This window comes from Podarcis liolepis (genome assembly GCF_965112155.1).
Source record: "Podarcis liolepis genome assembly, chromosome: 4".
In the NCBI taxonomy this organism is placed as follows: domain Eukaryota; kingdom Metazoa; phylum Chordata; class Lepidosauria; order Squamata; family Lacertidae; genus Podarcis; species Podarcis liolepis.
This window is the reverse complement of record NC_139558.1, coordinates 84,673,712-84,689,140: the sequence shown is the minus strand read 5'-3', so window position 1 is coordinate 84,689,140 and position 15,429 is coordinate 84,673,712. Positions and strand designations below refer to the sequence as shown.

Sequence of the window (15,429 nt, the reverse complement as noted above, 5' to 3'; positions counted from 1 at the left end):
GTCTGGCTCCTGGTCATGTGTGTTCATCCTAAGAGTTGGTCCTGAGGAATGTGCCTTTGCTGGTGGTTCCTGCAAAGCCCCTTTCATCCACACCCCCAGCTTTACCTGCCCCTCACCTGATGTCATATATGATGCTGGGATCTGGGGCAGGTGGGCATGGCTGGACTGGAACAGTCTTGCAGGCCAAATGGGGAGGCTGGTGGACCAAATTCGGGCCAAGCATTCCCCACCCCAATTTAAGGATGTAAAGGTAAAGACATAAGTACTATAAATTGGGCCCCTGAAAATGCACCAGCAACCAGGGCAACTGGTTTGATATTTGGGTAAGCTGTTCCTACTGCCTCACCCCTACAAGCGTCAAGGTGATGGCATTTTGCACCTGTTGACTTTTCAGTTCTTTGGTTGGAGAAACGCACAGCAAGTTTCGAACGGCTGTGAATTTCGGAGCATTGCCTTGTTTTGGTTCTCGTATCGTTCCAGAAATTGCGAATTTGATCCATTTGGCAAACTAAATTGAATCTCACCCCCTGACTCTTAACAATTGGCCATGCAGGATGAGATAACACAGCAGCCTCTGGAGGGCATCAGGTTGGGGAAGGCTGCTTCAGACCAAAGGCCAAACCTATTTAACCTTTCACCCTGCCAAGTAACTGCAAATCACATTCCGGGCACTTAAAGAATTGGATGGCTGGCTCAATCAGGAATGTCTGCAGATGCTGAGTAAATCTATGGAAGCAGCTGTTAATTAGACTGCGTGTCCCAAGAGAGAAAAAGTGAGCACTGATGTGCATGGTTGTTTTCAACTTAAGGTCGCTGTCAAATTAGGGAAGAGGGGCAGGCAGCTTTCCCTCTTGTTTTTACCTTTCCTTTTTTGCTTTTCTACTCCTCTCCCCACCTCCCGTCTTGGTACAACATAAGGAACATCAAAGGCATCTTCAGGGAGTGTTAGAAGCCAAGCTTGCCTGCCGAGGCATTAATGAAATCAGTTTGCTGTTAGCCATTCTTTCTCTTCTCCTCCTCGTTGTCCTCAAGCAGGTGCCACTGCTGTCAGTAGTAATTGCAGCTAAATTCAGGGACAGCAGCAGGAACCAGGCAGTCAGAAGCAATCTTGATGAAAGAGGCTTTTGCCGGCTGGGGCTCGCGTAGTTTTGCAGCGAGCACTCACATGATATCCAACAGGAAAGTTGCTTTAGAGTGCTTTCCCTTTTAGCAGGTGACATTATAATTTATTCACAGATCTTTCTGAAAGAAGAAGAAAGGGGAGAGATCAGTAGGCAGGATAAAAGGATTGCATTCAAACGAAAACAAAAACCTCACTGCCTCTCTGGGTTGTATGGTACAATTGGCCATGTTTTTATCCCAAGTGTGCTCAAAATGTTGGGAAGGAGGGTCAGTAGACATGGGTGCATGTCTGCCCTTTTACAGTCTTTTCATGTGCAGAATCCTTAGTGATTGAGTGTCATACCATGATGTGGTCACATAACAGTGAACCCAGGCGTCCCTCTCCAACAGGTGAACTGAAATTTTAATACTTTCCTGATGGCTCCAAAACGCCTTTGCAGTAGCATGATGAAATGTCCGCCTGTGCTAAAAATACAGTGGTACCTCGGGTTATATACGCTTCAGCTTACATACGCTTCAGGTTACAGATTCCACTAACCCAGAAATAGTACCTCGGGATAAGAACTTTGCTTCAGGATGAGAACAGAAATCGTGCTCCAGAGGCGCGGTATCAGCAAGAGGCCCCACTAGCTAAAGTGGTGCTTCAGGTTAAGAACAGTTTCAGGTTAAGAACAGACCTCCGGAATGAATTAAGTACTTAACCCAAGGTACCACTTTACTGGATTTGGTTGGAACCACATTCATGCTATTCCCAGCTGCTTCACAGTTAGGGAGAGGCAGAACTTCTTGATTCTGCTGGTTTGGAAGAGCCCCAAATCAATCCATCACAAGTGCTTTTGGAGTTAGGCCAGGAAATGGAGCCCCATTGGATCTGGGGGTTTAGCCCAGCACAAAAACTTTCTGTTCCCCTAAATGAAAACTGTGTCTGGGAGGAAAGTCTACCTGCTTCTTTTTTCTAACGAAGATTTGCAATGCATCGATTTGAAGTTCTGTTTGGATTTCTAGTTATTTGGTTTAGTGCCTATGCCACTGTAACATATGTACACGCCCTCTCTGAAAGCAGTCGTGAAGAAAAACTTCCAAAAACTTCTTCCAAAAAACTTCTTCCAAATAGCAGCAGGGAGTTCCACAACTGTGGGGTGTAACAAAGAAGGTGAAACCCCTATTGCTCTTAAATCACTGACAATGTTCACCAGGATGTTACTCAGATAGTCTTTGCATGTAAGTCGCACACTTTGGGTTGCATCCAAAGTAGTGCTAAGTCACAAGTCATTTAACGGTATACTTTGTTCTGTTGTGATGAAATGTTTTGCACCAGCGGCGCATCGTGTGGCAGAATGGATAAACTGGTGCAATTCCGTTGCACCACAGATTGGACAATCTCTTGTGCAACGGTTTTCTGCTAGCAACAAAAATTATAACATCAAGAAAGCCTGAAGGAGACTTCTTGCTCCATTACAGAGAGGAAATGGTGAAGCTGTTCAATGTCATTTATTTCACGACACGAACAGATTCACCTTTCCCTCATTAGCAGGCTTCCTTATAACAGAAGTTCTCTGACTTACAAGATGTGCACTACAAGTCCTGCCCTCAGGAACTCCATAGTAGGGACCCAGATAATCTCAAATCAGAACCTCATAATGATGGTATAGTTTTGGATAAAAGTTGCACCTTTTATTCAAGTATCTCTGAATTATTTACAGACGTTAGTTACATGCACGCTATCAAAGATAGTCCCCTCACAAGGCTACAATTCCCAGGCTGGTTTAGCAGTCAGCCCGCTTCCTTGAGAACTCTGGGAATTTTAACTCTGTGAGGGGACTAGGCATCTCCTAATATTAGCGCCCTTAACAAACTGTAGTTCAGTGTTTCCCAAACGTTTTTGGGCAACGGCACACCTGTTTACCGGGAAAAAATCTCGCGGCACACCACCATTAAAGCCCCGCCCCGTGACGTCAGCGCGCAGCGTCACGCCGGGAGGGACGCACAAAAGTTAAAGTTTTTTCCCTTCCCCTTGCCGGGGTGGGAGGAGGCAGCAGAGCGAGGGATTGAGGGACGGCGGCAGCGGCTGTTGTGGTGGTGGCGGCGATAGCGGGCGGAGGAGGAGCCGTCGCCGGGAGTTGCTGCTGCTGCTGCTGCTGCTGCTGCTGCTGCTGCTGCCCGGACATGCCGGCCTCCTCCTCCTCCGCTGTCTCGCGCGCCTCCCTTTTGCGCGCGCTGCCCCGCCGCTCGGCACCAGCACCGCGGAGCCGCCCCCGGCTCGACGCGGATCCTCGCCGCCGCCCCGCCTCTCGCCGCCCGACTCGCACGCCTCCCTCCCACGGCACACCAGCCGGTGTCTCACGGCACACTAGTGTGCCGCGGAACACCGGTTGGGAAACACTGCTGTAGTTCACAGGATTCTTTGAGGGAAGCCATGACTGTTTAGTAAAATACTGCTTTAAATGTAGGGTACGGGTGTGGCCATTGTCTAACCTCCTTACGAACAGATCAGGATGAATGCTCAGTAAATGAGTTTGTCTGAAGCACCCACAATAAACTTTAAATAGATAAAACGAACAACAGGTTAATTCAGTGGCGGCAGCAAGCAAACATTTTGTCACCTTTCACCTGGCTGCCTACTTACCGGTACTTTATTTTATTTTATTTGAAGCAATATGTAATTCAATGCTTAGTTGACCCATTGTAATTTTTTTAAAAAAACAACTTTTAAAAATAGGTGTATATTTGCTTGCTTGGATCGGATCTGTGTAGCAGTGTCACAAGAACTAGCCAACTTTTTCTCATTTAAACTGTAACACTCAGGAAAACAAAGCCATTTTACAGTTTGTTTTTACCTTCTCCTGAACGAGAAAGGGATTCATTTAACATGAATGTGTTGAGGGTCACCCATTCTACTCTGCAAATGCTGAATCTGACCTCAAGTGCTTAGATGCATCTTTTGGCTTTGATTATATCCCACCACACACACACGTTAAAGACATTTGTAAAGACCACCCAACTAGAATAGAATCATAGAGTTGGAATAGACCACAAGGGCCATCGAGTCCAACCCCCTGCCAAGCAGGAAACACCATCAGAGCACTCCTGACATATGGTTGTCAAGCCTCTGCTTAAAGACCTCCAAAGAAGGAGACTCCACCACACTCCTTGGCAGCAAATTCCACTGTCGAACAGCTCTTACTGTCAGGAAGTTCTTCCTAATGTTTAGGTGGAATCTTCTTTCTTGTAGTTTGGATCCATTGCTCCGTGTCCGCTTCTCTGGAGCAGCAGAAAACAACCTTTCTCCCTCCTCTATGTGACATCCTTTTATATATTTGAACATGGCTATAATATCACCCCTTAACCTCCTCTTCTCCAGGCTAAACATGCCCAGCTCCCTTAGCCGTTCCTCATAAGGCATCGTTTCCAGGCCTTTGACCATTTTGGTTGCCCTCCTCTGGACACGTTCCAGTTTGTCAGTGTCCTTCTTGAACTGTGGTGCCCAGAACTGGACACAGTACTCCAGGTGAGGTCTGACCAGAGCAGAATACAGTGGCACTATTACTTCCCTTGTCTAGATGCTATACTCCTATTGATGCAGCCCAGAATTGCATTGGCTTTTTTAGCTGCCGCGTCACACTGTTGGCTCATGTCAAGTTTGTGGTCAACCAAGACTCCTAGATCCTTTTCACATGTACTACTCTCAAGCCAGGTGTCACCCATCTTGTATTTGTGCCTCTCATTTTTTTTGCCCAAGTGCAATACTTTACATTTCTCCCTGTTAAAGTTCATCTTGTTTGTTTTGGCCCAGTTCTCTAATCTGTCAAGGTCGTTTTGAAGTGTGATCCTGTCCTCTGGGGTGTTAGCCACCCCTCCCAGTTTGGTGTCATCTGCAAATTTGATCAGGATGCCCTTGAGTCCATCATCCAAGTCGTTGATAAAGATGTTGAATAAGACCGGGCCCAAGACAGAACCCTGTGGCACCCCACTAGTCACTCTTCTCCAGGATGAAGAGGAACCATTGATGAGCACCCTTTGGGTTCGGTCAGTCAGCCAGTTACAAATTCACTGAGTGGTAGCATAGTCAAGACCGCATTTTACCAGCTGCTTTACAAGAATATCATGGGGCACCTTGTCAAATGCCTTGCTGAAATCAAGGTAGGCTACATCCACTGCGTTCCCTTCATCTACCAGGCTTGTAATTCTGTCAAAAAACGAGATCAGGTTAGTCTGACATGACTTATTTTTCAGAAATCCATGCTGACTATTGGTGATCACAGCATTCCTTTCTAGGTGCTCACAGACTGTTTGCTTAATGATCTGCTCCAGAATCTTCCCTGGTATTGATGTCAGACTGACTGGGAGATAATTATTTGGGTCCTCTCTTTCCCCCTTTTTGAAAATAGGGACAACATTTGCCCTCCTCCAGTCTGCCGGGACTTCGCCTGTTCTCCAGGAATTCTCAAAGATGACTGCCAGTGGTTCTGAGATCACATCTGCCAGTTCTTTTACTTGCGCCCTATTTACTTCTATAACTATACTTGCGCCCTGTTTACTTCTCTTTCACCAAATGTGTTCAACTTGCTTTTGCAGCATATTTAACTTCTGGAGAAAACATTGCTTCTGATCAGCTGAGGATAGTTCCCGAAAGTGAAAGAACTGAAGAACAAAAACACCAAAATGAAGCACTTTCTGAGGTAACACTCCTATATTTTTGCTTGCATAGTAATTATCTTACTCTGTCTATTATAGAGCCAAGGTAATATTTCTGCGTCGAGAATAGCTCCCATCTTGTGATCGGTTGAAAGTATAAATGGTCTCATTGTCTGTGCAGGGTACTGACACACCAATTTCACCGGATGTCCTGCCTAGCACCTTCATTAACTGCCCTCAGTAGGCATTGGTTGTTCAGCCTTTCAAACCTGATTGGCAGCCTTAAGGACTGGGAGCATGAAAGCTCAGAACAGAAGCCACAAGTCTCTGAAGTGCTAAATTTACGTGTCAAATGGAGAGGGTGCCATTTTGTGTATGTGTTTTAGGGACTGTTGCTAATTGGGATGAAAACGTGCAGCCGTTGAAAAAACATTGCCCTGGATAGTTTTTTGTTTGACCTTGGAGACATCATCTCATGCAGTTTGTGATTCATGACAGACAGGATGGATGTGAACAGCCCAGGAAGTATTGCTCTCATTCTAAACTGGTTTTGTTTACCATTGGTGATACCATCATGTAGCCAAATTCAATTGGCTATGCAACATGACATCATAACGACCACCTCCCCCGTTACAGAGCAAGATGGTCTTTAAGAGCTTCTGAGGGATGGGTGTCTACTGGTTATTCCATGGCCAGCAGATTGTCACTTGCTGACAATGCAAAAACAGGCCTTCTTGGTTATAGCACCCACCATCTGAAATGGCCTCCCTTGGGTAATTTGTGAGTTGAAGAGAATAATGACTTCTATATGCCTCTTTAAAATTTGTGTGCATATCCAAGCTTCCCCGAACTCTTGACTCTTAATTTTTAATTTTTGTTTTGTTTCGTACTGCTCTGAGGTGGGTTGTGGGTTTTTTTGCACTTGTGTTTTGTTTTTATCTATTTTTTAGGAAACTTTCTTGAATGCTGTTGCATTGTTGTTTTCGTATAAACCTCTTAGAGATTTTTTATTAAATTAAAATGTATGAACCTGAACAGTATGAAGTACTCTACGATTTGAAAACAGGCATGCTGAAAGTACTTCTGTTGCTCATGAAAAATCTTTAAATAAAAACATAAAAAGATCTATGAACCATTTTATAAATTAATAAATTAGATTATCACTGATTGCCTGTGGCTAGCTCTAGAAGGAAGCCCCAACCAGGTTTTGAAAGTGGTGTTGATGCAGCAGCTGGGAAAATAATGGCACTGAACTTTCACACATTTAAAAGGCAATTGGGGACATATTTCTGCCCATTCCTTTAAAAGCACTACAGAAAACAGAAAAACTCTGAAAGGAAGGTTTCTCTGGATGTTTGATGGAAACATGTTGACAGGTGTCCATTCACCCAGCTGTCCGGAAGCAGGTCTCCCTGGCCACCTTGCAAGCAGGGTACCGAGAAGTACACAGGGTGAGACCTGCTTTGCACCACTCCTTGAAGAAAAGAAATAGCAGGAGACGCTAGTCATTGCTTATCTTCTCCAAGCTGCAATAGGGATGAGAGCAGATCTTCCTCTCTCCCAGTCCCAAGTCTCTTGGCACTTGCAGTTGGCGGTGGCAACCACAGATAATGGCTGGCGGGTAAGCCAAGTCATCATTTGTGGACCTCCTCCAGATAGTACCCTTCATAAGCTTTGTTCTGCAAGAATTAAGCGCCTACGTTAATAGCAGACTGAGAGAGTTGCCCACTTTGCTGGTGTAAATAATCCTGATGTACATGGATCAGTGGTCTGATTCTGCATGAGACAGCCTCCTTTGTTCTTCCTAAGCAGGCGTCTGATCACGCTCTAGCAGTTCTTATATAATTTTTGAATGTTTGTTTGATAACACCTTGTGCACAGTTTTTGTCTTTGACCAGGGTAATGGCGGGGTTTTTTAGTTATCAGTATTTTTAGGAGCTAATTTGAAACAGTAAGCAGTTGGTTTCGAGCCGTATAGAAAGATCTGAGGAGTTCCTAAGCTAAATCTCAGTACGGCATGCAGCAGCTTGTAGATCTCTATGGACCAGTCTCCCAGGCGCTCTCCATGGTGCTGCTTGGCTGTTCATCTGCCTGAGTTATAAACTGTTACGCAGGCATACATAGGAGATATTGCTGGTTCGGCACCAGACCATCTCAATCAAATGAATATCACAATACAGCAAGTCCCGCTTCTTGTTTGTTTGTTTCCCAGTGCATATAAAAGTTTTGTTTACACTATACCGTAGTCTTATTACCTAAAGGAGTGTTTCCACCCCCATCGTTCAACCCAGACGCCGAAGTCCAGGTCCAAGGGCCTTCTGGCAGTTCCCTCACTGCGAGAAGTAAGGTTACAGGGAATCAGGCTGAGGGCCTTCTTGGTAGTGGCGCCTGCCCTGTGGAACGCCCTCCCGTTAGATGTCAAGGAAATAAACAACTATCTGGCTTTTAGAAGATATCTGAAGGCAGCGCTGTTTAGGAAAGTTTTTAATGTTTGATGTTTTATCATGCTTTTAATATTCTGTTGGGAGCCAGGTGGGTGGGGTATAAGTAATTATTATTATTATTATTATTATTATTATTATTATTATTATTAGGCCAGGCCTCGCTGGCTGCAGGAACTGGAGGGGAGAAACCCGGCTCCAGGCCTAGCCAGCTCCACTTCCATGATGAGAAGAGGGTCTGACTGCACATGTTCTTGATTACAGTCTCATCCACACCATACATTTAAAGTACATCGTTTCCCCCAAAGAATCCTAGGAACCGTAGTTGGTTAAGGATGCTGGGGGTTGTAGCTTTGTGAGTTTCCAAGTGTGGATATGACCTCTTTACTTGGGTAGACCAAAGTAAAGAGAATTTGGGGATGGCAGCAGAGTATAAAAACATCAAAGGGTCATTTGGCACATTAAAGACACACAAATTGATTTTGGCACAAGCTTCCATGGATTACAGTCCACTTCAGCAGATGCATGAGGTTGCAACTGAGTTGCAGTTTCTTGGTTTGAGAGGCAGGGAGATGACATTGTAAACTGTGAGGTTAGTAGGAAAAGGGATGCAGAAAAGCAAAGGTGGTGATGGTTATGACATGAAAAGTCGTTGATAAAATGTTGATAGCACAGACATCCCGGTAACTGGTAAACCAATCAGCACATGTTGTGTGGTTAATGAGTGATAATACATAAACAAGCAGATTGCATTTAAATGGGGTTAAATCCTTCACACAGGTAATGGGAAAGGTGAGTTGCACTGACTTCAGCCAAAATTGTTTGTGGTTGTTGCCTGACTGTTTATGTGTATGCAAAAAGTATATTTGCCCTACTTTTTGGCCCAGAAGCATTCAGAGAGGATTACAACTAAAAGCCATAAATAAAACCCATAATTGGTAACTTTTTTTAAAAGGAACATAAAATATTGTGTGTAACAGCATTTGCGCTATGGGGGCAACTCTTGGAAACAAGTATGACAGAACAGGATTTTATCAGCGACATTTTTTAAAAGAACAGACTGAGGTAATTTATAGTTCTCACTCTGTGTATGTATCTGTGCCTTATTTGTTTAGTTAAACAGTTTATATACTGTTTAGCATCTCAAGTCTCTAAACAGTGCAGGGTGAGGTTAAGAAGATGCAATAAAGATAAAAACAGTGGAAAGTGAAAACAGTTAAAAATAACTGCGAGATCAGAAAACTTAATTAAAAGGGCTGCTGATTTATTTATTTTTAATGACTTCACCAGGCACTGGAAGTTCAGCAGAGAGGGAGCTATTCTGATTTCAGCCCGGAGGGAGTTCCATAGAATTAGGCCCACAATACTGAACACACTGCTCCTGGTGGATATGAACCAGGCACCAAGCCACAGAGGACCCCTGACTCCCCTGAAGACCTCCATGATCATGTGGGGATATGTGGATTAAGGTGTCCTGAACCAAATTAATCCAAGAACTGTGAACCTGGCCAAGTAGCCTATGGGAAATTAGTACACGCTTTTAGGCCAACTGAGTTATGTGCTGGCTCTACTCCATCCCCACCAACTGTGTGTGAGAGAGACAGAAGAACTTATTATGACTACAGTCGTACCTTGGATCCTGAACACCTTGCGAGTCGAACGTTTTGCAAACCCGGAAGTGAGTGCTCCAGTTTGTGAACATTCTTTGGAACCCAAATGTCCAACGGGGCTTCTGCGGCTTCCGACTGGCTGCAGGAGTTTCCTGCAGCCAATCAAAAGCTGTGTGTTGGTTTTCGAATGTTTTGAAAGTCGAGCAGACTTCCGGAATGGATTCTTTTCGACTTCCGAGGTACCACTGTATATTCAGGTATAGCTTCCTTCCAATAAATCTGTTCTGAACGAGTGATGACCCAGAACTCCATATGGCTGATCATGCAGAACTAGTTACACAACCACTATTTGGTGTGTGTTTTGCTGCTGTTTTTAGACTTTATTTTCCTTGCTCTTGGAAAGAAGATGAGGATAGTCTCCATCTCTGCATGATAGACAGAGCCATGGGATAAAGCCATCTTGGAGTTGGAGTTCCTGGCTGCTGCTGTTGTCCGACTGGCCTTGGTTGTTGTCCTGGCAACAGTGCTTTCACTGGCCTTCCTGGTTCATGCAGAGGTCTAGTTAGGACTCTGCCGCAGATCTAGGCTTGACTAGCTTCTGCTATCTCCATTCCCCTCCCTCTGTTGTATTTTACTACAGCCTGCAAGAGGGACTCTGGAGGCTTCTTTTATTCATTATTCATTTCAACATTTCCTTCTTTGCTGTTCAGCTAAAAAAAGGCTCCCAGAGTAACTTACAGATCACTTTTTTTTTAAGGCAGTCTGTGCCCATAGGCTTACTAGCTTAAAAAGACACCACACAAAAGTAAAATGGATTGGGAGGAAAAATGAGAATAAGCCAAGTCTTAGGGCTTTTCCACACTTTGTCTCCACTCTTCAGAGCTGAGTCGGAGCAAACAGCCATTCAGGTTTTCCCCAGATTGACATTTGCTCTGGTTTAGAACTAAAGAGCGGGTTTTCCATGGGAAAGGAGCAAGGGAAAACTAGAGCACCCGGGACAAGTAGAACTATGAAGCAGCTCTTAGTTACACGTTCTTCCAATGGCCAGCTTGAGGTGGAAGCAATTTGAGGGGAGGAGATGCCAAAAATTGCTGGTCTCTTGGTGGTATGGATCTCTTCCTCCAATCTGGTGGAATGGCTGTGACCAGTTGATGGAAGGAGGAGTCTGGCTTCTCAGCAGAGTGAGAAGCTTCAGCATCCCTTTTCTTCCCTCCTCTGCTATAGGATCATGGAGTCTTGCTCTATGGTGGAAATAAGGCAGCCACCTTCAATTTTGTTTGCCAAACACATTTTTATCCTCCTCCTTGTCTCAGGACACTAAGATAGGAAAACATGAGGTAAGGAAATACAGATAAAGAGGAAGAGATTTATTTATTTTTATTTTTATTATTATTATTATTATTATTATTATTATTATTATTATTATATTTATATTTATATGTATATTTATTACTTATACCCCGCCCATCTGGCCAGGCCTCCCCAGCCACTCTGGGCAGCTTCCAACAGGATATTAAAAACACAATAAAAGATTAAAAACTTCCCTGAACAGGGCTGCCTTCAGATGTCTTCTAAAAGTCAGGTAGTTGTCTACGTATTTCCTTGATATCTGATGGGAGGGTGAGCGCCACTACAGTGGTACCTCGGGTCAAGTACTTAATTTGTTCCGGAGGTCCGTTCTTAACCTGAAACTGTTCTTAACCTGAAGCACCACTTTAGCTAATGGGGCCTCCTGCTGCTGCCGCGCTGCCAGAGCACGATTTCTGTTTTCATCCTGAAGCAAAGTTCTTAACCTGAAGCACTATTTCTGGGTTAGCGGAGTCTGTAGCCTGAAGTGTATGTAACCTGAAGTGTATGTAACCTGAGGTACCACTGTACTGAGAAGGCCCTCTCCTTGGTTCCCTGTAACCTCAGTGTCCGGGCAGAATGGTGGGGGTGGAGAGGCTCCTTCAAGTATGCTGGGCCCAAGGCCAATAAAGTAGGAAAGTGAGAGAGGCTGAGAGACAAGCCAGTCAGTGATGTTCAGGTAAAGCAGGTATGGGAAGGAAGTCTTTGAGCCTCCAGATGTCGCTGAAGTACAACTCTCACCAACCCCAGCAAGTATTGCCAATGGGCATGGATGATGGGCGTTGTAGTTCAGCAACATTTGGAGGGACAGAAGTTCCTCACCGCTGCTCTATAAAGAGAAAAGTCAAGCAAGCCTCTTTTTCTAGTAATGTTTACCTCAGCTGATGGGGCCTTTCCTTTCACAAAGGTATGTCCGCAGGTGGGTCCAGGTTTGCATTCCTGCCTTCTACCCACATATACAGCCTCACACATGAATCTGGCATACTCAGATATGCTCATTTGAATGTGTTTTTTCTTAGACAGAAGGATTGTGGGAATGGACTTGGCGTGCAGGTTGTTCTGTTAGTCATCCTGTGGCTTTTGTTAACATACATGATTTCAGAGTGCCCAAAACAGGTTTCTTCTCTTAGAATCTGCTGTGACTGTTGGTTGTGGCATTTCTGAAAACCTGTGTTGCACGTTGCCAAGCAGTTTTTTTGGTGCCGGCTGATCTCTTGATGTATGTAGCAGCTCTCATATGTAGTCTGCTCACATCTAGAGAAATCATTGAGGCAGCTGCATCATGAGGACAATCCGCAGAGTATGTAATGTTTTTGAACGACTTTGCTCTGCTATGAACTCCGGTTGCCATAGTGCCTTTCCATATCTAAACAGATGGATAAACAGAAAAATCACTCATCTCTGTATCTGAGAATCTGGCTACTACTTAGTACAATATTGAGGGAAACAAAGAAACATGCAGAAGGAGGTCATTTGAGAAAGGTAGCCCGTTCTTCATAATACCCAGTGCAGGTTTTTAGCAGACTCCTTCACTGACAATCTTATATAAAGCCTGTAAAAGCCATTGGATCTGGTCATATCTGCATATTCATTTACTCTGAAATTTATAAGAGGTTTCTGAAAGCAGGGAAGCTCCTGCTTTCTATCTGAAGCATAAATGAAGCTAATCGGAGTGTCATAATGAATGTGTGCGGTTCAGCAAACTTTATTACACCAGTCCTTAGCAGCGAAAATGATTGCCTTCTCTGTCACGTCCTGTTTAAGCCTAAAGCTTGGCTTTCCTAGAGCTGTGTTCATAATGTCTTTGGGTGGATGAAAGAGTTGTGTCAAGGCATATTATATGTTGTGAGCCATTCCTTCACCTCTATATTTTGACAGCCCAAATCTGTGCGAGAGCCAGCAGCAAGGGACCCAACTAACTGTGGACTTTGCTCACACAGCTGCCATCGCTTGGAGGAGTAGTGGCTCACTCTCTTGGGGCAAGAAGAAGCTATACTACCGATTTGTGTGAAAGGGGTGTACGGGAGTGTTAGCGGAGGGGTAGTACCTCTGGTAGGGGACACATCCTTCCGGGGTTGTTTGTCCACCTTTGGTCCCCACCCTGCCCTCAGCTCTCACCTGTGGCTCCTAGAACAGGCATAGACAAACTCCAGTCCTCCAGATGTTTGGGACTACAGTTCCCATCATCCCTAGCTAACAGGCCCAGTGGTCAGGGATGATGGGAATTGTAGTCCCAAACATCTGGAGGGCTGGAGTTTGCCTATGCCTGTCCTAGAAGCTGTCAGCATGTGACAGCAGCCACACCCCAGGAACAGCTTCAACTGGCTGGCCAAACTTGGTGCGGGTAGCATGTGGGTCTCAAATGTGAGTTAAGGACTTCCCCTGCATGCAAAGGCAGGCTCTGGCAGCTTAAGATCAATAGTGGGTCCAATGGTAAAGAAGGCGGTTTGTGCACATGCTGTAGAGGGAACTGAGGGGCAGATGGGGCTCATCAGCCTGGGAAAGTAGCTCATCTAGGAGAAAGAAAACTCTGATCCTAAATCTCTGCTGCCTTATGGGATATCGTGGGGGAAAGAAAAGCCTATCGTTAAAACCCTACAGAAATGGTCCCTAAGTGGAGTCCCTAAGATGGTTGGATGGTGTCTTGTACACCTCCTTCCAGCAACTCCTGCAGCCAAGCTGAGTTTGTGCTGAAGAGGGAAAGTGCTGGGTCAAGGGCTGACCCACTTTCTAATTTCTTAAAAATATTAAGTTCTCTTTCTGAAAACGCCATGCCATGTTAAAACGCTTCTTCTTCTTTTATTTTCTTTTTAAAAAGGCATTAATTTGTGATCTTAGTGGAATTAGGAAAGTCAGCTCATCTTAAAGTGTAATCCATTTCATGAATAGTGTGCTTTCATTGCAGGATTTCTACAAGCAAGAATTATTTTTTGTAAAACAAAACAAAAGATTCCATACTTTTAACTCTCCATTCTTGTTCCTAAAGAAGATCTCCAATGTCATAAGTTTAAGATGGACGAGTAGTGTGTCATTTAAAGGTACCCACCAAATGAATATTATCTTACTTTAGATATCTGGCTATAATATAGTGCTTTCTAAGTAGTATCCACTGTGAGCTGTGTTCTGTAATAGCTTTTTTTGTGCTGCAGAAACAATGTGATATATCTTACTGGCTCCACTTTGACTGATGTTGGTACTTAAGATAAGCTGATCGGACAATGCAGGCTCCCAGAGATGTCATCTGGGCCGCTGTTCTTCTTCTCCACTTCTGCTCTGCCATGGGTTGGCTTAGCATATTATCTGAACCTGGGCCCGTGGTTTATCTCCTCTTGACAAACTATGAGTGTTAAGCCACAGAACAGACTTTGGCTACAGCTCGTGGTTTGTGTGAAGCAAGACAGACCATGAACCTGAGTTTGAATATGCTACACCATGGCTCAGTTCAAAGCAACAAAGCAGGGGTTCAGACCTGCTCCTTTTAGGGTTCGGGTGCATGAGAGAGTTCCATATGAGGAACTCTGTCAGGCAACTGAACCAAGCAGGATTGAACTCACACATCAGCTCATGTGCCGGTGGTTCAGTCCTGCTATCTACAGGAGAAGCAGCCACATCTCTACCTGCCCCATGCCTGGTGCCGAATGGGAAGTCTTGACGGGCCATATATGGACTGCAGGCCAGAGGTTACCCAGCCCTGGACCAGATGTCCAGTGTACCTCTGATTAGTGCAATCTTCATTGTGCTGGTATCTATGACACACCACCATCTGCAGGCAGGACTGGGTGCTGTGTCAGCCAAGTTGTAGGCCATCGGGAGTAGAATCGACATAGGGTGGTTGTGTGTATTGTGTACTATGCTGTTACTTGTTGGTTTAAGAACAGTTCCTGTTTGGTGGCTCTCTTGGCTTCAGCTGAAACTACATCAAGTGTGCAGTTTGGACAAGGTCCTTGACATTCCCTGAGGGGCACCATTTTCTTCTGCCAACCTAAGAGGCCAAAATTCATTCCAGACCCTACAGACTGAAGCTCTTGATTAGAAGCTCTAATGAACTTGCATCCAAACCAACTTAGCATTCCTGCCCTTCAGCCCTTTTCACATAGACTAGTCCTTTTCAGAACCTCACACATTCTTGCCATTTTCCAGCGCAGTCCGTCTCTCATCATCCATTCTCATTTCTCAACATTCCACTCCCTCCACTTAACCTTCTCTCAGAACAGGTTTATACTGAGCATGTGCGGGCCACGCTCTTATGAAATCCCGCTGACTATCATTAGCCT

General features: G+C 44.8%; 1 protein-coding gene and 1 long non-coding RNA gene across 9 annotated transcripts in view; both read left to right on the top strand.

Annotated features, from left to right (window-relative positions):
• Positions 1–15,429, top strand: part of LOC310705502 — a 71,399-nt gene that overhangs the window by 28,948 nt on the left and 27,022 nt on the right. The window lies entirely within an intron of this gene.
• The window catches only part of ELMOD1 (ELMO domain containing 1), a 47,552-nt gene that overhangs the window by 9,515 nt on the left and 22,608 nt on the right, over positions 1–15,429 (top strand). For 4 of the 8 annotated variants that reach the window (XM_083499905.1, XM_083499900.1, XM_083499901.1 and 1 more), the window contains exon 2: positions 5,698–5,801. In XM_083499905.1, coding sequence (XP_083356031.1) covers positions 5,785–5,801 — 17 coding nt within the window. In that variant the 5' untranslated portion in view covers positions 5,698–5,784. Of the gene's footprint in view, positions 1–5,697; positions 5,802–14,060; positions 14,194–15,429 lie in introns of all 8 variants that reach the window. The other 4 variants (XM_083499906.1, XM_083499903.1, XM_083499907.1 and 1 more) reach the window with 2 other exon arrangements.